We start from the raw sequence: 24,116 nt of genomic DNA, 5'->3' as shown, positions 1-24,116 counted from the left end.
ATCTGTAAAATGAGGGTAATAAGAGCAGTACTCAGAGCATACGGCAATGGTAAGAACTGAAGTATTGAATGTATATAGTGTACAACGGTGTTCCATGGTGAGCACTATCACTACTCATTTAGTAAAAGTACCTGGTACATATGAATCTGAGGTTTGTTGGATGAATTAAACAAGTAAGCCCCTCCTATTTTCAAAGCACTATTTTAGGAGAAAACTGTGTCTAAGGAAACCAAGTATGAGACTGGACAAGGACTAAAACTTACCAGTCCAGCATGGGCAGAAAGAGCTTTGGAACCTCACATCTAATTCCAGTTCTACTTAACCTGTTCCAGCTTCTATACCTCATGGTCCTAAATCTCTGTGATTTGGAATTCTATCCTACAAGGTGATCCAAATTCAATCTCCCTCTTACTTTGACAGGTGAAGGAAGTGACCTAGGAGGTATATTTTGGTGCCTTTAAAGATATCCTCCATTGTAAATAAATCAGCAGACATTCCAGTTTTCAGAATCAATCTTGTGAGTCTAAGTCAATCAGCGCACTAGGTTCCTAAAACTGTAAAGCCAGAAAACAGCTCGGCCCTATAACCTCAAAGGGTACAAGGATACTTCCAGAGATGCCTATGTTAAATATAAGCATTAAAATAGTCTCTTACAAGGAGGATTTCTCTGCTCTAAGAAACTATAAGGGATTTATCATCCAAAGCAATAATATAAAACAAGTGGTATAATGGTAACTTTTAAAACAGAGTACTGTGGGATGCCTGGGTGGCTCAGTAGGTTAAAGCCTCAGCCTTCAGCTCAGGTCATGATTCCAGGGTCCTGGGAATCTCTGCTCCACAGGGAGCCCGCTTCCTCCTCTCTCTCTGCCTGCCTCTCTGCCTACTTGTGATCTGTCAAGTAAATAAAAATCTTAAAACAAAACAAAAGAAAGAGTACTGCTTCTTTATGAAGCAATGTATACTTTCTAAAAGGCAGGGTTGGGGGGGTGACTTAAGAAAAAGGGGTAGGGAAAAGGAGGAAATTACCTATAATCACATTAATTTGGTAGAGATCCAACACCAGAATTAAGGTAATATTGTCTCCTCAGCTGGGTAAGAAAAGCTAAATTTCATGTGCTTAAAATTGTACTGTATATAATTATCATTCCCACTCTATTTGATGGGCAGAAATCCAGAAGTCTCTCAACAGACTCTGCTGACAAGACACAGGGAACAGGAACTGGTAGAAATAAAAACTGGCATATCCTCTGTAAAGGACAGTTTACAGTTTGGCTAGTTGTACTAGCCAAAGTACAAACCCATTTACCCTTTGACACAAATAAGCTTCTGTGAATTGCTGCACACATACATGATTCACTGCAGTATTGGTCACAAAAACAAAAGGTTGTAATAACCCAAATACCTATCAACAAGGGACCAGTTAGGTAAACTATGGAATCTAGAACAGTGAAAAACACATAGACAATGGCACGGGAACCATGCTGCTATGAAGAAGAATGAGGAACTCTCTATACACTGATATAGAAAGATTGCTAGGACACAGGAATTGGATAAATTCATGTTCGAATCAGTATGCTTTCTATGTAAGAAAGTGAGACATATATATATTCCTATTTGCTTTTTGTATTTTGTATTAAGAAAACACTAGAAAAATAAATAGTGATAGAAAAGTGATACAAGGATTACCTGTAAGACCAGAGTGGTGGTGGAAGAGTGGATACTCATTCATGGGTCAGACCATCATGTTTCTTAGGGTGTTTTCGATTTTTGAATCATGTGACTTACCTATTAAAAATCATTCAAAAAATAAATGGAATCTAGGAAAATAAGTGGTTACCTTCTCTTCCCCACCTGTTCTAACTACTAAACCACTATGCAGTGGTTATCCATCAAGAAGTGATATTCACCATTCATAGGCCTGCCCCACCCTTTAGGTCACTGATGTTTCCAGAGAAAGTAGTTATCATAAAAGTTCTTAACCTTCTTTGAAGGGTGAGGAGAGCTTGTGCTTTCATTAAGTCGGTCAGTGGTATGATAAATACGTATTTCTTTTTCCTTAGAAAAATACTGGGTAACTGGTAGATAGAAATGGTGGACTTTTCATATATAGGAACAAGACGGCACATTGTGTGATAAAGACGGTACAAAACTGAGGGTAGGCCAAAGCTATGTGTAAAAGCTGGCTGGAGAAGACACCATAATTGGAAATACATTAATGTTCTATTTCCCATGTTCAAAAGGGATTATATTGATTTTCTTGTTTTGTTTTGTTTTTAAGATTTATTTTGACAGAAAGACAGCGAGAGGGAAAACAAACAGGGGGAGTGGGAGAGGGAGAAGCAGGCTTCCCGATGCGAGCTTTGATCCCAGAACCCTGGGATCATGACCTGAACCGAAGGCAGACACTTAACAAGTGAGCTCCCCAGAGGCCCCAAGGTATTTTTCCTCCTCTCAATACTACGAAAAGAAGTATTTTCTAACTGTTGCAGTTTTCTCCAAGCGCCAAATCAATTCTAGCAGAACCCAGTAACACTGCAGTGTTAAACATTAGCTCTAAAATAGTTTGCCCCCAAATTGGTAGTAGGTATGTGTTTTCCACATTGTATACCAGAATAAACAATTTTCTGCAGTCTGGGAGAAATAACTTTAATTTTTTTAAATGGTCTTCAAGTTATAAGCCTGTATGTTTTATAGCATTTCCTTCAAATAAAATCTAAGTTATTGTTTGATTCTGTAAAGTGTCTGTGATCTCCACTCTTAACTGTGTTAAAATATAAATATTTGTACTTTTGGATTATTTCCAAGATGAAAAACATGGAAAATTAACATATTCACTAGGCCAAGTGGGTCTTTTCATCTACTCTGCTGTTTTACTATCATCCACATCTCTTGGCTCCTAAAATGGTGGTAGCCTGTTAGGAGAAATTATACTAGAAATCCTCTCTCATTTTACAGATGGGAAAACTACAGAGCCAGAGACAATTCAGCAACTCACCACACAAATCAGTTAATAACAAAGAAAGGAACCCATTTTCTCAGATGTCAATCCAGCACTCCTGTCAGAGTCAAACTACATTAGCATTTTAAACTTGACAAATTATTCTCCTACCCATCCTTTCCTCTTATAAATTCATGACCTGCAAGCCCCAATAAAGTGCAGTTAAAGTATATTTTTTCCCCCTCTGATTCCTGCTAGGAAATCTGCATTACCTAAGTTACCAGCTGCCTTGCAGTTTTAAAATAGAAATTACCTTACTGAAGAGAGGGCTTGTTAATGAAATGGAATAATGAATGACTACTGCGATTGCTTAGATTAAGAAACTTCCCACTGCAATCTATCTGGCATGTCAATGAATTGCTTCTGTTTCCCTAAGAACAGTCAAGAAGCAGCAATAATTACAAAAGCACCCATTTTTAGTAATAGCTGAGTTTTAAACAGAAATTGTGCAGAGGCTATTTACTAATCAACAGGAAACACCTGCAGCAGGCCACACATTGTAGAACTACAAGCTTAAGGAAGTTGGCAAGGCTAGCGTTTGCATTATTTTCTTTTCAATCATCTTCACAGGCATATACATTGTTGAGGGCACAACAGTTAAAAGTTTGTAAGAGAACAAAATTTTTCCATCACTCAATATGGTGGTTTCCCCATGATGGCATTTTTAAAGTATTTGGCCAAGTGGATGTTACTTTATAATGCTGGCTACAGTAAATTCAGACTTCGACTCCAGCTGCCATCTACCAGGTGAGGAGGCTAGAATTATCAAATCAACAGGATTTCAGTGTAACTTGATCCTGTATGTCTAGAACTACACAAAGCAATTAGTTCCTCAGTCAAAACAATGAATACTAAAGTAGCCACAGTCCAACACATAGAGAATTTTGTTCCTTTGACTGAATCAAAGGAACCTATTTTAGAAGTCTCAATTTTTGAAAGCAGTTAAAAGCTTAAAATCAAGGATAAAACTAACCTTCTATCCTTCTATACTTCCCACTCCTTCCCCACACATCACATTCACTTTGGGGCGCCTGGGTGGCTCAGTTTTTAAGCAACTACCTTACGCTCATGATCCCGAGTCCCAGGTATTCAGTCGCAAATAGGGCTCCCTGCTCAGCAGGAAGTCTGCTTCTCCCTCTGACTCTCTCCCTTCTCATGCTCACGCACCCGCTCTCTCTCAAATAAATAAAATCTTTTTTAAAAATCCCTTTGGTAGGAGGGTGACGAGAAGAGGACCAAGTTAACTGCTGACGAAAACGTCTCCACCAATTCCATACAAGAAATGAAACCAGATATCCTAAGGACTTCTGTCCAGACATGCTAAATCACATCCAACTGGCCAACAAGGTTTAGCTGTAAAGATTAACAGTATGGCTATAGAGAAGAGCCAAGCTAACTTTTCTTGAGTAAAACTACCTAAGATCATTTCTGCAATAGCTTTGATGAGATAAATGTTCACTTTTATAATGCAAAACATATACCACACTAGGGAAGTAGGCCAAATGGCTTTACCTTAAAAATATGCTTCTGGGGGGCACCTGGGTGGCTCAGTGGGTTAAAGCCTCTGCCTTTGGCTCAGGTCATTATCTCAGGGTCCTGGGATCGAGCCCCTCATCAGGCTCTCTACTCGGCGGGGAGCCTGCTTCTCCCCCTTCTCTGCCTGCCTCTCTGCCTACTTGTGATCTCTGTCAAATAAATAAAATCTTTTAAAAAAATATATGTTTCTGTGGGACAACCACCATTTTGATATTTAACATCTTTTCATTCTGGAAGAGAAGTAGGCCTGCCTTGCAATTTCAGTTTATTAGATTTTTATTATAACTTTTGAAACAAATAAATTATAAAATGTCTATACAACTAGCTCTTGCCACTTCCAGAAGTCCTAAGTTTGGTGTATCAGGATGGTTTACAAGTAACAGCATCTCCTCCACCATGTCCGCCCAAAAAAATCGCACTATCAACCCTGTGGTTATTTTAAAAGTTTATTTCTATTTTAACTAACTTGCAGACTCAATTCTTTGAGAAATGAACTGATTTCTTTCTAGCACACTGTCTATGGCACTTGCTCATCGTAACTTTCTTCCCAACCCCTTCCAAAAAAATCAGCACCTTCCATTACGTTGCACATTTTAAGTTAAAACTGTCAATACAACCCTCAAAATGCAAGTTTATTGAATAAAGCTGAGAAGAGCAGTAAACAGACAAAAAAATGCATCACCTAAATAAAAAAATTCACGTATTTACAAAGTTCAGTAACTGTTAAGTTTTCACATGCAGAAGTTAATGCACAGGAAAATGTTGGTAGTAGAGTTTGGATGTCTTGAAATGCTGAAAGCAATGAACAGACACATAAACATTAAGTTTTAGCTATAGGTCAATTAACGAACCTATGCGGTCCCCACACAGTCACTCACTTTAGTTCCAATTCCTCCTTTCAGGCACAAGCAAATTGCCACATTCTTTGTAATGGTTCACAGTAACCATTAACGGTGTTGAGCAAGTTTAAATATCCCTTCATTTACAGAACCATCCATCCCATCAGGGAAGTATGCAACACGCTTCAAAGAATAAGAACAGAATTTTAAAAGCTGAGATTCTACTCATAAAAATGTGAATGGAGAAAAACAAGTAGTATCTGTGCAACACAGTGCAGTATTTTGTACAGAATATTGTTAAGGCCATGGCAGTCTATAAATTAAAACTGGTATTCATTAAAACAACTGTTGACTGCACTTTTGAGTGCTCAACATCTATGGAAATGCACTGTCTACATGAGTGCTGCTTAACAAAAGAAACAAAATCACACACAGTGTGAGGCAACACATAAGCGGGTGTAGCATAAAGTTTTATCTACTACAGTGGTTTATGTGAATAACAATTTACAAGTGAACCAGTATTAATGTGTCCCTTTATGTATATGGACATCACTAAACTACAAAACATGTTCATTTTAAGTTTTTATACATCTCCGTATAGTAGAAGCAAACAATACACAGCATCAGTTCCTCAGTTCTCTGTGTGACTGATTATTAAACAACCTGTAGACGTTGTGCATGATTACATTAGAGAGAGCAGGCAGGTCTAGAGTTGTCACAATAATCAAGATGTCTAATGGCACCAGACAAAAGAGTGCCAAACCTTACCTCAATAAGAGAGAAAAATAAGAATTTTTACTTGTTTCTAAGTATCTATTGTGCTGAAAGTCTGACTGGATATAAAAAGTCGAGAGTTAGAGTGTCATGCAGCAGCACTGATTTAATGACTAGAGATAGAAAGAACAAACAGGTGTTTGTTAACAAAGTCTGACATTCTTAACACATTTTATTACATTGGCTGGAATGCTCTAAATCCATGAAAGCCTTTGAGAAAATCAATTCCCAACCCTTTAAAAAAGTGTGTTGAGCCCCCCCGCAACCCCGAATAAGAGAAAAAGAAAAAGAAGAAAAAATAGAGAAGTAATGATCTGGGACAGATATACAACAGCATGCCTTAGTTCCTCTCATATCCCCAACTGCTATCTGTGAAGAATTCTCAGAAAGCAGATGTTTTAAAAGTTCATATATGATCTCACCAGTGTAAAAAACCATAACAACACTGATCTGGTGCCTCAGCTCACTCTTTGAAGACCATTTTTTTTAAATTCCCAAGGTGTAATTATACATTTCACATGCATTTGTGAGATATGTAAACATTATGTTTATATCCCACATGAGTCAAGCTAAAGGTTTTCTAAATACTGTGTGGCACTAGAAACTTCATGCTGTATCAAGTCAGTATCAGTATTAAGCAAATGAATTCTACAATGAAATATCATAGACATTTACTGAAAACCAATATAAAAATCTGGCCCAGAAAGACCAGAACAGAAATATGCAATTTTCTTGATTTAAGATGGTCAAGTGTTTTTGTTTTAGTTCCCAAAAAAAAAAAAAAAAAAAGGCTCTCCACACTGTTTAAGACAAGTATGTATGAGAAGCTTTTCTGTGTGTGCTGACTTTATCATGACAACTCTAGCTGATTCTTTATGGAGGATTAGGGATACACATCTTCAGCAGTGCACAAGAGAAATAAACTCTGAAAAAGGCAATTTCTTGGGTTTAGGAAGGACCGTATTCTGGGAAGTACTTCAGAGGAACGGACAGTAATTCTAGGATTATAGCCAGGAAGGACTGGAAGACTTCAGGAGATGCTTCAGCTTCTTCTAGATTTTGAATGTTGAATAAGCCACTGAAGTGTGATATCTAAAGATGGAGGGGAAAAAAATTGAAGGTGTTAAGATCAAAGTTAAGACACTAAACATGAGAGACAGTACTTAAAATGCAGCTAATTCAAAGTACATGCTGGCCCTGTCCTGCTTTTTCATCTATACTATTCTCCATTACCTAAACTTCAAGAGGACATTCTAAGGAATTATGAGAGACTCAGCAGTCTCTGATTTAAAAGTTAAATTGTGCTCAGGACAGCCTGTGCCATCTTTTATTCATTCAAAAATTTACTGACTGCCTGTTAAGGTAGTACTGTATATGAAGTGCCAGGAATGCACCTCAAGGTTGGTAAACATAGACAAACTCATTTGGGACTGGGAGGAGGACTGCCCCACAGAATTCCAGGCAAAGGAAACAATAAAAGCAAAAGAATAAACAAAAGCGTGAACAGGGTGGAGATCTAGATGGATTATATGTGATAAGATGTGGATGAAGCATAGTACAGGGGAAGAGGCTGCCATTCAACACTAAGGCTACCGCCGGGGTCTCAACTTCACCTTTTTGACCTTTTGGACTGGGTAATTCTTCGCTGGGATGGAAGAAGGCCTTCCCAGTGCATGGCAGACTATTTTGCAGCATCCATGACCTCTACCTCTAGATGCCATTATCTACCTCCCTACACACCTGCAATTGTGACAATCAATAATATCTCCAGGGATTGCCAAATGTCCCCTGAGGAGCAAAAATGTCTTCTGTCCTCAACTGAGAACCACGGGCTAGAGGGAGCTAGATAACCTTGTATACCACTCTAAGATGCTACCAAGTTTGGGTTTTATTCTCAAGTCAACTGGAAATTACTGGGGAATTTTAAGCAAGGAAATTATATTTGCTTATTTTAGAATGATCAATGGCAAAAGAGGACCACTTGGAGTTGTCAGTATAGACAATGACTATCACAACAGGAGTAGTGACAAAAACCGCCTGAAGCAAACAAGTGCTGTAGGAATGGAAGAAGGAAAATGTGGAGCTGACCAACATACAAACAGAGAAAGAATCTTCCAGCCTCAGTGAGTTGTGTTTGTCATAAAGCTTTTGACAAACACAGTGGTTAAAGAACAGACTTGAGAAAAATAAAAGATAAGTTAGCAACAGAGCACATCAGATTTCACGTGTAGAAGGTAACAGGCATGGAGATGTCCAGCAGATAGTTTTACTGATCTCTGGTAAGAGGTGTCCAGAGGTGGCAGCTGCAGCTATCACAGCTAAGATTAGTCCCCCAAAAAAGCACTTAGACTGACAAGAGAAGGCAGCTAAGTCAAAACAGTGAGTTACTGTCCTTGAATTCTTTAAAAATATGTCATCCATAAAAAGGGTATGTGAGAATCTATCAGATGCAGCACTCAATTCTCCAAACCTGAAAGATGAATGCAAATTCAGTTTCCAAGCTAATAACATGTTATAGAAACTGTAAGCCACACACATGTAAAGAATACCCTAGAGCTAAGATCTGAAGAAATGCAACCTGTTCAGAGCTGTGGAAACAATGATTTAACCTGATTACTGAACCAGATCATGTGCACTTTAAAAGGAAGACTGCAGTATGTAGTCAAAAGCAAGGCCACATTCATTAGAATTGAATGGGGAGAAAAGTAAATCTGACGGTGGAAGGCCTAGGTTTAAATATTTAAGAAAGTCACTTAAAACAAAGCTTGTGGACATCAGTCGAAATTATATCCTAAAGACAAATGGATCCTTAAGACTAGATTAAAAAAGCAGAAAATAAAGACAATACTTAGGGTGCCAGGGTGGCTCAGTTGGTTAAGCAACTACTTTCCGTTCAGGTCATGATCCCGAAGTCCCATAATCGAGTCCCACATGGGGTTCCTTGCTCAGCAGAGAGTCTGCTTCTGCCTTTGACCCCCCCCTTCTCATGCTCTCTAATAAACAAACATAATTTAAAAAAAAATAAAGAACAACAAAAGAAAGATGATACTCAGATGAAGGAGTTATCTTTGCAAAGATCATGTTCACAGAAGTAATCTGTTCTGTGTTGAAGGACACATTACTGAAGTATTTCATACACCACACTGGGAAGCTGGAAGGAGAATATACCACCTGTGCCACCTGTGTGCACTGAGATACTTCAGGAAAAATTTAGTAAATTCATAAATTTGGTTCTGAAATACGTTGTAAAAGGTGAAAATAGGGAGGATGTTCAGATTTGACTATCCAAAAAGTCTAATCTACTTAGCTGTTATATTTCTTGCTCCAAATAAAACAGGCATTCTGATTTACAATCTACTTGTTCTGAATCCAGTAAGAGTGGATCCATTTCCTTGGGCTCAGATACTACTAAGTGAAGCAGGAGTTCTACAATCACAAACTGGTGACTATGGAGCTTTATGACAGACTATGAAGTCAGCCTCAAATAACAAAAGTAGTTCTCACCAACTCTCTTTGATTTACTTCCTAAATAAGCTCACAAGATTTTTTCAGGAAAGTATACGGCTGGTTTGTCAAGGTAGTAAAACAAAGGATTTTTTTTTCTCTTTTCAATAACTTTTTCCCCCTATTTTATAAAATACGAGAGAGTATAAAGGAGTAAAATGGATTTACAGAATAGCACAACGCCCTAAGATTATGGTTAGCGTATGCAGAACAGGGTTTTTCAACCTCACCAATACTGACCTTTTATACTGGACAATTAGTTGTGGGGACTGTAGCATCTTTAGAACATCCCTGGTCTCTACCCACTAAGTACCAGCATCACACTTTCGTTTATGACAACCAAGTGTCTCCAAACACTGCCAAATGTATCCTGGGGGAAAATCCTTCAGTGAGAACCAGTGTATATAAGTAAATGCTCTCTTAGGGACCCAACTTAAAACTTAACAAGAATTCCTCCTAACACGTAAGGAGGGGGAGGATTTTTTTTTTTTTTTTAAATAATAACTCTAAGTAAACCCTAAGTGCTTGAAGAGTCTTTTCTCAAATTAACTAAATGCTCATAATATAGCAAGTCCCTTATTCTATTCCCATTTAATAGAGGACAGCTTGTGTCCATCAGCAAAGTATTAGGTTCAGATTCCTTTTGGGTGCTCTTTAAAGGAAGCCCATGGGTACCTGGCTGGTTCAGTGGGCAGAGCATGTGACTCCTGATCTCAGGAGTCACCCACCCACACTGGGGGTACAGCTACTTAAAAATAAAATCATAAAAAAAAGTAAAAATAAAAAATAAAGGAAGCCCAGAATTAGCCAGAAAACTATCAACACTTTGAGCTTATCAGAGCATGTCTGAGGAGGGGTGAGGAAAGAGTTGATAAGACTAGAACTGAGTGGGGAAAAAGTTAACTATGATGAGAACCAATACATACTGAATGAGGCTAAAGAGAAAAAAATAACAATACATTCTTCTAAACATATGTGTTGGTACTACGTATTACATTCTACTCCAATACAAGATATTGCTGGTTTTTTTTTTTTTTTAATTGGAAGTGTGACTATGGTAGAATGGTCAGAGACACCATATTTTTGACTTTGAAGTTGGAGGAAGGAGCCATGAGCCAAGAATGCAGGCAGTATCTAAAAGCTGGAAAAGACAAGGAAATGGAGTCTCTCCTAGAGTCTCCAAAAAGAACACAACCTGTCATTTCAGTCCTTCATTTCTAGTTCTGTGAGAACTATGACAGGCTTCTAACTGACAGTAGCAATAGAAAACTAATACACCCACATGACATCCACCATATGTCAAATGCTGCCATGCATTTTCACACTCCCTCTCACTAAAGAATTTTTAAATTGCTGCCATTATCACCATTTTATAGATGAGTAAAGACTGGGGATCAGGGAGGTTAAGTGCTTTATCCAAAACCAGTCAGAAAGTAACTTAGGACCAAGTGTTCTGGCCTGAGGCTGCAGGACTCCAATGCCCATGCTGTTTGTTAAGCCAATTATGTGGCAATGATGGACAGCTTCATTTTTCTGTAGTGGCCCACAAAGCAATTTTTTTCACTAGTGACCACCAAACTGGGAGAGGTAAAGGTACCATGAAAATCTCTAGGCTCCTACCCAGCTGCTTCAAGGTACATGCATTAAACTCTCCTCTCACACTTTGGTTGAACCTGTCATACCAGACAAGAACTGTGTGACTTAGCCTTAGTAGCTTTTTGTCACGAAGGTACACTTTCCTGTGAGGATATTTTATTGCACCATTATAGGTCTTTTCACTCAAATAGCTAAGAGGTTGAATAGCCATTCATCTTGTCAAATCTTTCATCTTTCCTCTTTACCTTTTGATCCTTCTCACCCATTCCAATCCACGTTTATTAAATAACCTCTCACAAATCAGTTAAGAAACTGAAGTTCAACCAGATACTTGAATTCTTTAAGGATCCTGTATTGGACTGAATACTGTTCCCCTAAAAATTCACACTTACCTAGAACCTCAGAATTTATTCAAAAATTGTCTTTACAGATACATGAGATCATACTGAATGAAGGTAGGCCTTAATCCAATGGTATCTATCTTTGTAAGAAGAGGAAATACACACACAGACATGCACAAAGAAGAAGGCTATATGAAGCCAGAGGCAGAAAATGGAGGGAAGCATCAATATATCAAAGAATGTTAAAGGCAGCCGGCAACCACAAGCTAAGAAAAGCAAGGAAGGACATTCTCCAACAGCCTTCATGGCCCTGCTGACACCTTGATTTTGGACACCTAACCAACCTCAACTTGAGAAAATAAATTTCTGCTGTTTTAAACCACCCAGTTTGTGGTACTTTGCTATGATAGTTCTAGGAAATTAATACAGACATTAAATACATAAAGAGTACTTTTGGCTTATATTTCCAACTGAGTACTAACATTACAGTAATATACTGGTTCAATAAATGAACAACTGTTTTAATGCCTACGGACCAATTTTTATAGTCTTATTTCAAAAACATTTTGTTACAAAGCATAGCTGGATACTAACTCTGCCAAAATTAATACAATAAATTGATAACACATAATGTTTAACTTCATGTCTATTTCATTTACTTCTTTAAATAGCATAGGGCACATTCAGGATGTTGTATTTGCTGTCAAAAGATATAATGTCTATTGCTTTTCCTTAGATAAAAACAACAGTCCTCTATAAAAGAAGTCACTTAGAACTGGGAATAATAAAGAGTAAGGAGCATTAAGACATCCCTTCCCGTGATAGTCATTTCTTTCACAGTCATTTCTTACCTATATTATCCTTTTCTTTGCAAGAAATTGAATAGCAGCAAATTTCTCTATCTTGAATAGCAGACAGGTTCCTATAAGAAGCAGAATTAAGACAATAAGTCTGTACTTAAAATAACTATCATACCTATCATTCTTTGTTCAATTTTCTTATCTTTTTATACTGAAGAAATTATTTTACTACTATGAAAATTTTAGAAATTCACTTGTCTGGTAGGCCAAATTTACCATGTTTGCCCAAACACATGGCTGTAACTACTAAATAACAGGAGGGCCTGGCTGGCTCAGAAGAGCATATGAATGACTCTTGATCTCGGGGTTTTAAGTTCAAGCTCCATGTTGTATGTAGAGATTACTTAAAAATAAAATATTTAAAAAATACTAATAATATAATACAAAGTATTAGGCAAAACAGTGTAATTTAGAACCCTTTTTTTAAAAAAAAAAACACCATCATTCATTCTTAAAACATACATTTTTTCAATTAGCTGTTTCTCATCCAAGGCATTAGGAAGATCTCTCTTGTTTCCAAGTACTAGCACCTTTAAAAAGAAAAGATATTAACAATAAACATTTATGTAAGAAAAGGTCACAGGACCATATGATAGTCATATCTGTGGACATTAAAATTGGAACGCTACCATAATATTGAGGCATATTTGTTTAACTGGTGGCCTATCTCACTTACTTAGTCATTCAAATTAGTATTCATTTCAACTTCTACTGCATCAATGCCCCAAATTCAATACATGGCTGCCAACTTCTACTAAAATGTTACAATTCTATGGTATGAATTCTCCAATTTCTACATAAATCTCTACATAATGTGAATATGATCTTAACATAACCAAGAATGGGGGAACAATTTTTTAACCATTTTTGTTAGCCATCAATCATACAAACACATAAGTATGCTTAAAAATTCCCAATCCATCCTACAGAATATCATGTATAAATATTCTAAGACAATGGTTAAGTCTGGAAATTAGGATAAATATAGCAGTCATAAGCTCTATGAAGAAATGGTATCATCTGGTTGCTAGATGTGCTTTGAAAAGAAAGGAAAGCAGAGAGGCTTCCCAACCACCACTCTGTCTCAGATAAGTCCTTTCTGCCTTAGAGAAGAAAAAGAATTTGAGTACATATAACATATTTGAGAATATCCATACTCTAAATCAGTGTTCTCTAAGAACATGTAATCTTTGACCCATCCCAACAATATACATGCCATGTCTACCTTACCATAACTATTTCTTTCACTTAATACACCCCTATCCCCACTCTACTCCATACACTTTGACCATTTCTACTCATAGGACCAAGATACTTACTCTGCACAAAGGACCAAGAGACAAGGACAAAGGCAGAGAGAGCTGGGGAAACTGGGAGCTCACAGGACAATGTTAAACTACAGCCTGTCTCCCCTTCCCCAACTTTCACCCCTCTCCATACTCTTATTTAAGTCACACCAGGTTCTCAGGCTAGACCTGACTGAATTTCTAAAAATAATATCATGGACATTTGTGATCAGCTGTCAGTTTCGGGGTTACCTGGCATTTTGGCCCTCTTACTACATTTAAGAACTCTCCTCCTACCTTATGAACCTGCCTCCTGATAAAGCTACTTGCTTCTATGGATAATTTTTCCACCAGTTCCTCTGCTAGAGCATGGATGCATAATCTAGGATGAACCAAACCTTTCCATGCAGAGGCAGAGATGCAAGAAAGCAGGATAGAGAACCATTCTGATAGAGAAAAGGAAACAGCTAAATGACTTTCCAATCAGAACAATTATGTCTAGTGTTCAGAAACTGCATGTGGTCAACAGACTTACTCTGTGGTGTGAGTTTGGATGTGATTCTAGCAGCTGGTTACTTCCTTGTTCCAGCTTATTTCTTGAACCTGCTTATGTGTAGCCTTCTCAGAGACTCTGTGAGCTACCCAATATCCCTTCAATGAATTCCTTTCCACATAAGTCAGCTTTTTACTGCTTGCAACTAAGAAGGCTTATGGTGACCTTAAGGGAAGACTGATTTTTACTTCTGGTAGGTATACAGAACTAAGTTTTAACACTTAAAAAATAGAATAGGCTTTGAAGTCAGATAGACATGGATTCGAAACCTGTTGCATAACAGGTAATGTTGCCATGTAACTGTGAAGAACAACTGTTCTAAAGGAGGGATAACCACAAACTTCATTATGTTGTTAGGATTACCTGAGATAATATACCTCAAGTATTTGACGTTCATGAACTTGTCATGAGGCTAACGCATGGTCCTTTGCCAACATTCTTCAGCTCAACAAATGGCACCACCTTCCATCTAACTTCATGAACCAGAAACAACTAGGAATTATTCTTTCTATCTCTTCTTCCAATCCAGTATGTCGTCGGGTAGACAGCATTCCTAAATATCCCTAAAATCTGTATCCTTCTCATCATCTTGTCTACTACCACCCTAACCCATGGTACTGTAATTTGCCAAGACAACTTCCAACAGCTTCCCAAAACTACCCTCCTTATAGTCCCCCTTGCCACTTTAACCCATTCTTAAAATGAAATCACAATGACTCAAGTAATAAATCTGACATTTAAAATACTACAACAGTGAGTGTCTGGGTGGCTCGGTCGGCCGGTCAGTGGAGCAGTTGATCGTCTGATTCCTGATTTTTGGCTCAGGGTCATGGGGTCGGACACCCTCCCACCAGCTCTGTACTCAGGGAAGTCTACTTCTCCTTCTGCTCTGCTCCTCCCCCTTCCCCCACCCACACATGCTCTCTTAATAAATTAAATCTTTAAAAAAAAAAAAAAAAGGAAAAGAAAAAAGAAACACTTCAGAAAAAAGCTTTAAAACTAGCAACAGTTTCCCACATAGTCCAGCCCAGCCTCCCTTTAGTACCCTAGCTGCCACATGGCTTACCACACTCTCCCCACCCTCTCACTCTGCTTTTGCTCTAGGGAGACTGGCCTCTTCTCAGTGCCTTGCTTCCTCCTACCAAAAGGCTTTGGCTACAACTCTCTTTTCCTCACATGTCTACATATCCTCACCATTCAGCTCAAGCATCGATTCCTCAGAGAATCCTTCTTTCTTCCCCCAATCTAGATCAAATTTCCCCTCTAACTTATAATTCTCAAGGCCCCAGGTACCTCTCCCTCATAGCACTTATCAGAGCTGTATTATTCAATTGACTTCATGGCATCTACCTTTCCTACTAAACCATAAGCTCCATGATGGCAGGAAGCATGCTTCTGTACACTTCTGTTCATCACTGTAACCCCAGGACTGAGCACTGCTCCTATTGTATATAGTTTAATAACTAGCTGGTTAAGAAATTAATAAAAAGCACAGTACCCAGTATATGGCTAATATTCAGTTAAAAAGTCTTTTAAGATCTTAAGACATTTAACATAATAAATCGTAATTTTAAAAATAATAACTCTTATAATCATATAAAATAACAAGAACCCCATACTTACTGGAATTCCTTGTAACTGTGGCTTATCTAGAAGATTATGTAGTTCATTTCGAGAGGCTTCTATCTTTTCACGATCAGCAGCATCTATCATATAACTTAAAAGAAAAAGTGACTTCAGTATCTCTTGTCTCCAAATTCTCTGATGGTCACAATTAGGGGTGAAGATTTTTAATTTTCAAATTTACACTACTAAGGGGCACCTGGCTGGCTCAGTCAGAATAGCATGCGACTTTTGATATTGGGACTGTGAGTTTGGGCCCCATATAGGGTGTAGAGATTACTTAAATAAATAAATAAACAAACAAACAAACAAACTTACTTTAAAAAAAGATTTACATCACTGAAATTGTTAATAATAAAGACCCAGATAAAGAAAAGCTCAGTACTCAAAAATACTTTTAAACAGGGGCGCCTGGTTGGCTCAGTGGGTTAAAGCCTCTGCCTTCAGCTCAGGTCATGATCCCAGGGTCCTGGGATCGAGTCCTGCATCGAGCTATCTGCTCAGCGGGGAGCCTGCTTCCTCCCTCTCTCTCTGCCTGCATCTCTACTTGTGATCTCTGTCTGTGAAATAAATAAATAAATAATCTTTAAAAAAACTTTTAAACAGACTATATTTAGATGCTAATATATGACAGTAAAACATTTATAACCCTTAGTTCTTAGCAGCATAAACAAAAAAAACCCTAAAACTCTCATTTATGATTAAATTTGTTAAAGTTTTGTATTAATGGGATTACACTAATAAAGACTATTACTGCATGAAATAAAAATTGAGCTTTGCAAGTATTAAAAACAAGTTTTTTCCCGGAAGCCTAAATTGACCTTTTTAAGAAGCGCTTACACAATGGCATTGACTCCTCTGCAGTACCGTTCCCACATGCTTCGGAATCGGGGCTGTCCTCCTATGTCCCAAATCTTTAAATCAAGAGAGAATTTTTAATAAAGATATTTTAAGTAATACTTTGAAAGAAAAAGTAGCAGGAGAATAAAATCAGGCAGATACGCCCATTTCCACAATGTCAGAGCCAAATTACTCCTGAAAAACTTAAGCTGAAACAAGTTCTTAATCTAGAAGCTCTTGGGTCCACCTCTAAATTTGAAGCTCATATTTCATATGTTTACACGGGATCTAATAAGTTCTACTAAAGAAAATTTTGTGCAATACCTTCTTTGCTTGCTAACCAATAAATTTCTGTATTGAAAATATATCTTTAAGAGAACACTTTCAGCATGTACCGAACCAAGCATCATCCACAATCTATTAAGATTTAATTGTTTGACTGGGTATGCATTAATGCCTAATCATTTACAAATTTACTGTATCTATAAGAAAGCTACTACCCACAATAATTCCATAGTTCTGCCTACTCTGTAGGTATTATTCTGGACACTGAGCTACCTAAACGTCTTAAGTCATGGTATTTGTCTTCAAAAGGCTTCCACTTTAGGCTTCCACTTTAGGGACAGACACCTGTAATATGCATAAAAAAAAAAACCTATACATGAAAAATGAGAAGCTTCATTAGATGAGCTCCAGAAAGAATTTAGTAAGCAGCTTCTGTGAGCCATAGGAATTAGGTGAAAGGACTGTAAAGGCTCAGACAGTTACAAGTAGACTCCCATGAACTATAGAACACACCCAAAAAAACTAAAATATATCCCCTGGTAAACAATCCAACAGTCCAGGATTTAATTAAACCTGTCAAACTCATTCTCAAAACAATATTATGTTTACCTAGTTAGCTTTCTTATTTCACAGTTTTAATTTCAGCACTTAGTAGCAAAGAAAGAGAAAGCTGGGTTACTATATATGTACCACAAATATAATATTAAATTACCAGTATTATAAATAAATTATCTTTCAATATAAAATACTGTCCATGAAATAATATAATACCAATACAAATGTAATTCCAAATACAGGATCTCAAACATGGGATTTTTATTTCTTAGGAACATCTGCATCCCAAATATAATTCTGCCAAGCCATATGTTAAGTTTTTTTATGACACTTAACATTTCAACGTACACATTCTGATATATGAAAGAAAAAAACAACTGATTTACATTTGTTTGGAATGTACCCATTCATGAGTTAAGAATTACGAATAAGCATGTAAAAAACAAAGGAAGAGAAAAATCTGTAGCTGTGTATGCTGAAAATTTAAATCAAGTATGGCAAGAAGGTCACGTACCTTTATTGTGACGTTACCTTTAGTTACTTTCCTCATGTTAAAGCCCACTGTGGGTATCATATCTTCACTGAATTGACCTGACTGAACAAAAGAAAACATCTGAAGTTAATCAACATTTATTAAGACATATAACATGGCATAAGCTTGAGGAATCAACAATGCTTCTATAACCATTTCAGTATATAACTGAAACCTACTGGTGGTTAACAAATTGTCTTAAGAAAACATTCTTTATACATATGCCTGGGTGGCTCAGTTAAGTGTCCAACTCCTGATTTCAGCTCAGGTGATGATCTCTGGGTTGTGAGATCAAGCCCCTCTTCAGTGGGCGTGGAGCCTGCTTAAAGATTCTCTCTCTCCCTCTCCCCTTGCTCCTACCCACTCTCCTCTAAAAAAAAAAAAAACAAAAAAGAAAGAAATAAAACATTTCTTTTAACCACAATTTTTGAAGAGATACATTATTTCATTCATACAAATGCATATTCCCTTTAAAAAAATACTTTTAATAAGATTAAAACTTCTTACATATTTCCTTAAGTTTAAAAAAGAAATATTACATATTACAACTATAAATGAAAATTTATTCATTTCCCACCTATATATAAGTGTTAACAAAGTAGGAAATCAGAAGTAAAACGTCAAAGTTCTCCATTTTTAGCACTTAAATTATTTTGACAATTTACAACTCACTGCTAACTAGTTTTTCCAAGTGTGTCTTTTAAACAAGATTTATAAAATATTTTGTCATTGTATAGGTTTCCCTTTTATGTAATCAATTCTGTTCTCTTTTTGGCTCATGACCTTATCATAAGATTAAAATATTTTCTAATAATATTTAAATGCCCTTTTAAAATTTAAAATGTCCATCCATCTGGAAAAAGTTCCTTTTTTCAATCATCTCACTCCTCATTTAAAAATCCACATTCCTAATTTGAAGTGATACGCCAAATGTCATACAGAGATACTTCTATATCTGAGTCAATACTTTTCCATTAGTCTGTTTATTCCTAAATTAGGATTAAATGAATTACTGCATCCTATACAATTTCTGATTCTATATAGAAGATAAAAAATTTGGAATGCTTTCAAAACTGTCTTGGTCATCACTCACGTTCCAAATAAACTTTAGAAATTCATATTTCAGTTAAAATATTGACTAGAAGTATATTAACTATTAATCTGAGGATTGCCCTATATCGATTCTTGATATTTAACCAGGATCAAGTTCCTCCATCCAGGCACATGGTTTGTTCATTTAAACATTCAAATCTTTTATATCCTTCACTATAAAGTATCATAATTCTCATAATAGCTTCCACATTTCTTATTTTTAAAAAGATTTTATTTATTTATTTGAGAGAGAGAAAGAGAGCACAAGTAGAAGGTATGGGAGAGTGGAGTGGGGGGCTAGGGAGAGAATCTCAAGAAGACTCCACACTGAGCACAGAATCCAGTGCAGGGCTCAATCTCATCACCCTGAGATCATGACCTGAGCAGAAACCTCAGCCAGATCCCCAACCTGCTGAGTCACCCAGATGTCCCTCATATTCTTAATTTTGACTACAATTACAAACTACATCTAATGAATCACAGCTAATACTGACTTTATACTTTTATGTATTTATAAATTTTATTTACCAAATATTAATTTCTCAGTTGACCTGACTCTTGCTTTTTAGGTAAACAGCCCAGGATTAGGAAATCTCTCAACAAAGGAATGGTTAAACAAACAGGACTATTTTCAAGGCCCTAACACTGGCTGATTGTTTGCTGTGACCTTATGCTAGCCACACATGATTCTAAAACTGTCTACAAGTCCTGAGCACAATGAATTCTAATTTTACAAATTAATTTCCTCTAAATAACTCCAAAGTTCTACATTCCCCAACCCTGCCGCATTCAGTGGAATTCAGGCTGATTTCAGAAAAAAAGATGTTAACCACAATCACTATTTTCACTTATATTAAACACTCTCATTCTCAGAACTTTCACATATAATTTATATGTGAAAATCTAGTCATGACATCAAAACTACATATATCAAAACTAGTAATGATACAAAAAAAAATATAACCTGATTAAAAGGGAAGCAAAGGCAACAACCAAAGGCACTATCCATGAAAGCAACAATAAGGTGGACTTCCTTAAAATTAAAAACTGCTATATGAACAAGATCCAGAAGAGTTACAGAGTTAGAAAAGAGGCACAGAGTAAGAGAAAATATTTCTAAAAATATACATCCAATAAAGGTCTATTATCCAAAATATACAAAGAACTCTTAAAACCTCAACAATATGAAAAAAAAAAACCTAATTAAAAAATGAGCCACAGACCTCAACTGATACTTCACCAAAGAAGATACAGAGATGGCAAATAAGCATACGAAAAGATACTGCACATTATATGTCATCAGGAAAATGTAAATTAAAATGAGATACCATTGGTACATTAGAGTAGCCAAAATCTGGTACACCAATAATACCAAATGCTCGTTAAGGATGTGGAACAACAGCAATTCTCACTCATTACTGGTGGGAATGCAAAACAGTATAGCCACTATCAGAGACAGTTTGGTGGTTTCTTACGAAACCAAATATACTCTTACCATTCAATCCAGCAATCAGGCTACTTCATTATTTATCCAAAGATGTTGAAAACTTAAGTCCACACAAAAAACTGCACATTAGGGGCACCTGGGTGGCTCAGTGGGTTAAGCCACTGCCTTCGGCTCAGGTCATGATCTCAGCATCGGGCTCTCTGCTCCACAGGGAGCCTGCTTTCCTTTCTCTCTCTCTCTGCCTGCCTCTCGCCTACCTGTGATCTCTGTCTGTCAAATAAATAAATAAAAATCTTAAAAAAAAAAAAACTGCACATTAATGCTTATAGCATCTTTATGCATAACTGCTAAAACTTGGAAGCAACCAAAACCTAAGTAAATACATAGACTGTCCTATCAAGGAAATGGAATACTATTCAATACCAGAAAGAAATGAAGCTACCAAACCACAAAAATCCATGAAGGAATCTTAAAAATATATCTAAATGAAAAACTCAATCTGAAAGGACTACATACTCTGTGATTCCAACAAAATGACTGAAAACATGACTCCAGTCTGACAAAGGCAAAACTAGGAAAGAGTTAAGAAAATCAGTGGTCAATAGGACTTGAAGGGGTGGAGAGGAAATTAACAGGCAGAACACAGAAGATTTTTATGCACTAAAAAAAAAAATCTGTATGATACCATAATGATGGATATATATCATTATACATTTGTCCAAACCTACAGAATGTACAACATAATAATAATGTAAACTACGGACTTTGGGTGATTATGATGTGCCAATGTTACGTTCATCGACTGTAACAAATGTATCACTCTGGTGTAGGATGCTGATAATGGAAGAACCTGTGAATGTAGGGTCAGGAGGTATTTGGTAAACTTTGTACCCTCCCCTCCTTGATTATGTTGTGAACCTAAAACTGCTCTTTTAAAAAAAGAGAGAGAGAAGCAGGCTCCCCAATGAACACGGAGCCTAATGTGAGGCTTGATCCCAGGACACTGGGATCATGACCTGAGCCGAAGGCAGCTGATTAAGCAACTCAGCCACCCAGGTGCTCTGCTCTAAAAGAAAAATCTTAACAATAACTTTTTTTTAAATGGGCAAAGGACTTGAAAAGACCTTTCTCCAAAGGAAATAAACAAATAGCTAATAAGAACATGAAAAGATGCTCGACATCACTAATCATTAGGGAAATGCTACAAAATCAAAACTACAAAAGATATTATCCTCATACCCATTAGGATGGCTACTAACAAAAACAAAACAAAACAAAACAAAAACAAAAATAAGTTATAGTGAGAATATGGAGAAATTTTAACCCTGGTGCACTGCTGCAGGAATGTCAAATGGTGCAGCTGCTAAGGAAAACAGTATCGAAGTTCCTGAAAAGGTTAAAAATAGAATTACCACATGACCCAGCAATTCTACATCCCATTATAAACCCAAAAGCATTGAAAACAAGACTCAAAGAGATACCTGTATATCACACTCACAGCAGCCTTATCCATAACAGCCAAAAGGTGGAAGACACCCAAAGGCAACTGGCAGATGAATGGATAAACAAGATGTGGTTTATTCCTGCAATGTAATACTATTCAGCCTTTTAAAGAAAAAAAAACAGCTTACTTATGCTAAAACACAGATGAACCTTTTGAAGACATTACACTATAATAATATAAATAAGCTAGATACAAAAAGACAAATACTATATAATTCTACTCACATGAGAAACCTAAAATAAAATAGTTAAATTCATAAAGACAGAAATAGAATGGTGTTTGCCAAAGGCTAGGGATAAGGGGGAACTAGGGAATAACTGCTTCGTGGGTATGGAATCTGTCTGAAATGATTACAAGTTCTAGGGGCACCTGGGTAGCTGTCAGTTAAGCCTTCAACTTTTGGTTTTGGCTCAGGTCATGATCTCAGGTTTGTGGGATGCAGCACTGTGTCCGGCTCTGTGCTATGCTTGCTGTAGAGTCTGCTTGAGATTCTCTCTGTTCATCCTCCTGCTCGCTTGCTCTCTTTCTAAATGAATGAATAAAATCTTAAAAAAAAAAAAAGTTCTATAGATGTATGGTGGTGATATACTTAATACTACTGAGCTAACTGTACACTTAAGAACAGTTAATGTGTGGAATACTAATGAGCCATCAAAAAAAAATCTTGCCATTTGCAGCAAAGTGGATGGAACTGGAGGGTGTTATGCTAAGTAGTCAAACAATCAGAGAAAGACAATTATTGTATGATCTCGCTGATATGTGGAATTTAAGGAACAAAACAGCGGATCATGGAGGAAGAGAGGAAAAAAATAAAATAAGTTGAAGTCAGAGAGGAGAATAAACCATGAGAGACTCTTAAGCACAGGAAACAAACCAACGACTGCTAGAAGGTAGAGGGGGATGGGATAACTGGGTGATGGATATTAAGGAGGGCACAAGATGTCTGAGCACTGGGTATTATATAAAACTGATGGGGGCGCCTGGGTGGCTCAGAGGGTTAAGACTCTGCCTTCGGCTAAGGTCATGATCTCAAGGTCCTCAGCAGGGAACCTGCTTCCCTCTCTCTCTGCCTTCCTCTCTGCCTACTTGTGATCTCTCTCTGTCAAATAAATAAATAAAATCTTAAAAAAAAAGATTGATGAATCATTGACCTCTACCATGAAACCAATATTATAATATATGTTAACTGAATTTAAATAAAAATTAATTAATTAAAAAAAAGTTGGAGCACTGGGTGGCTCAGCTGGTTGGACATCTGCCTTCAGCTCTGGTCATAATCCCAGGGTCCTGGTACTGAGTCTCGTGTTAAGCTCCCTGCTTGGCGGGGAGCCTGCTTCTCCCTCTCCCTGCCACTCTGCCTACTTGCACTTTCTATCTCTCTGTCAAATAAATGAATGAAATCTTTAAAAATGAATAAAAATTAAAAATTAAAATAAGATGTTGAATTTTATGTTTTGTGTTCTCTAGCACAAATTTAAAGACTAATATGCTATAAGAAGAGGTGATTATTACTATCATTTACAGAACAGGAAATAAATTCCCAAAGTCACATAGCTCAATAGTGGCTGATTCTGTTTTTCTTAAAGATTTCCACTGTAGGGACACCTGGGTGGCTCAGGCTGTTAAGCCGCTGCCTTTGGCTCAGGTCATGATCCCAGGGATCGAGTCATAGATAGGGCTCCTTGCTCGACAGGGAGCCTGCTTCTCTTTCTGCCTCTGCCTGCCACTCTTGCCTGCTTGAGCGCTCACTAGCGCGCGTGTGCACACAATCTTGCTTGCTCTCTCTCTCTCTCTCTCTCTCTGACAAATAAATAAATAAAATCTAAAAAAAATTTTCCTCTGTAATTGTATTATTATAGTAAGTTTTAATTACTTCTGAAGTGAGGTCCATGTGAGATATGCCTTATTTGTTTGGTATCATTAGGAAATAGGTGTTTTAAAAAACAGTTGC

General features: G+C 37.1%; 1 protein-coding gene across 1 annotated transcript in view; it reads right to left on the bottom strand.

Moving 5' to 3' along the window:
- Positions 1-5,145: 5,145 nt before the first annotated feature.
- The window catches only part of ARL8B (ADP ribosylation factor like GTPase 8B), a 51,470-nt gene continuing 32,499 nt past the window's right edge, over positions 5,146-24,116 (bottom strand). The window contains 6 exon segments of the mRNA XM_059390204.1: positions 5,146-7,239; positions 12,440-12,510; positions 12,911-12,978; positions 15,911-16,004; positions 16,751-16,824; positions 18,105-18,185. Of these exon segments, the coding sequence (XP_059246187.1) occupies positions 7,190-7,239; positions 12,440-12,510; positions 12,911-12,978; positions 15,911-16,004; positions 16,751-16,824; positions 18,105-18,185 (438 nt within the window). The 3' untranslated portion in view covers positions 5,146-7,189.

This window comes from Mustela nigripes, chromosome 2 (assembly GCF_022355385.1).
Source record: "Mustela nigripes isolate SB6536 chromosome 2, MUSNIG.SB6536, whole genome shotgun sequence".
In the NCBI taxonomy this organism is placed as follows: Eukaryota; Metazoa; Chordata; class Mammalia; order Carnivora; family Mustelidae; genus Mustela; species Mustela nigripes.
Note: the sequence above shows the minus strand (reverse complement) of the source record. Positions and strands in the feature narration are given on the sequence as shown.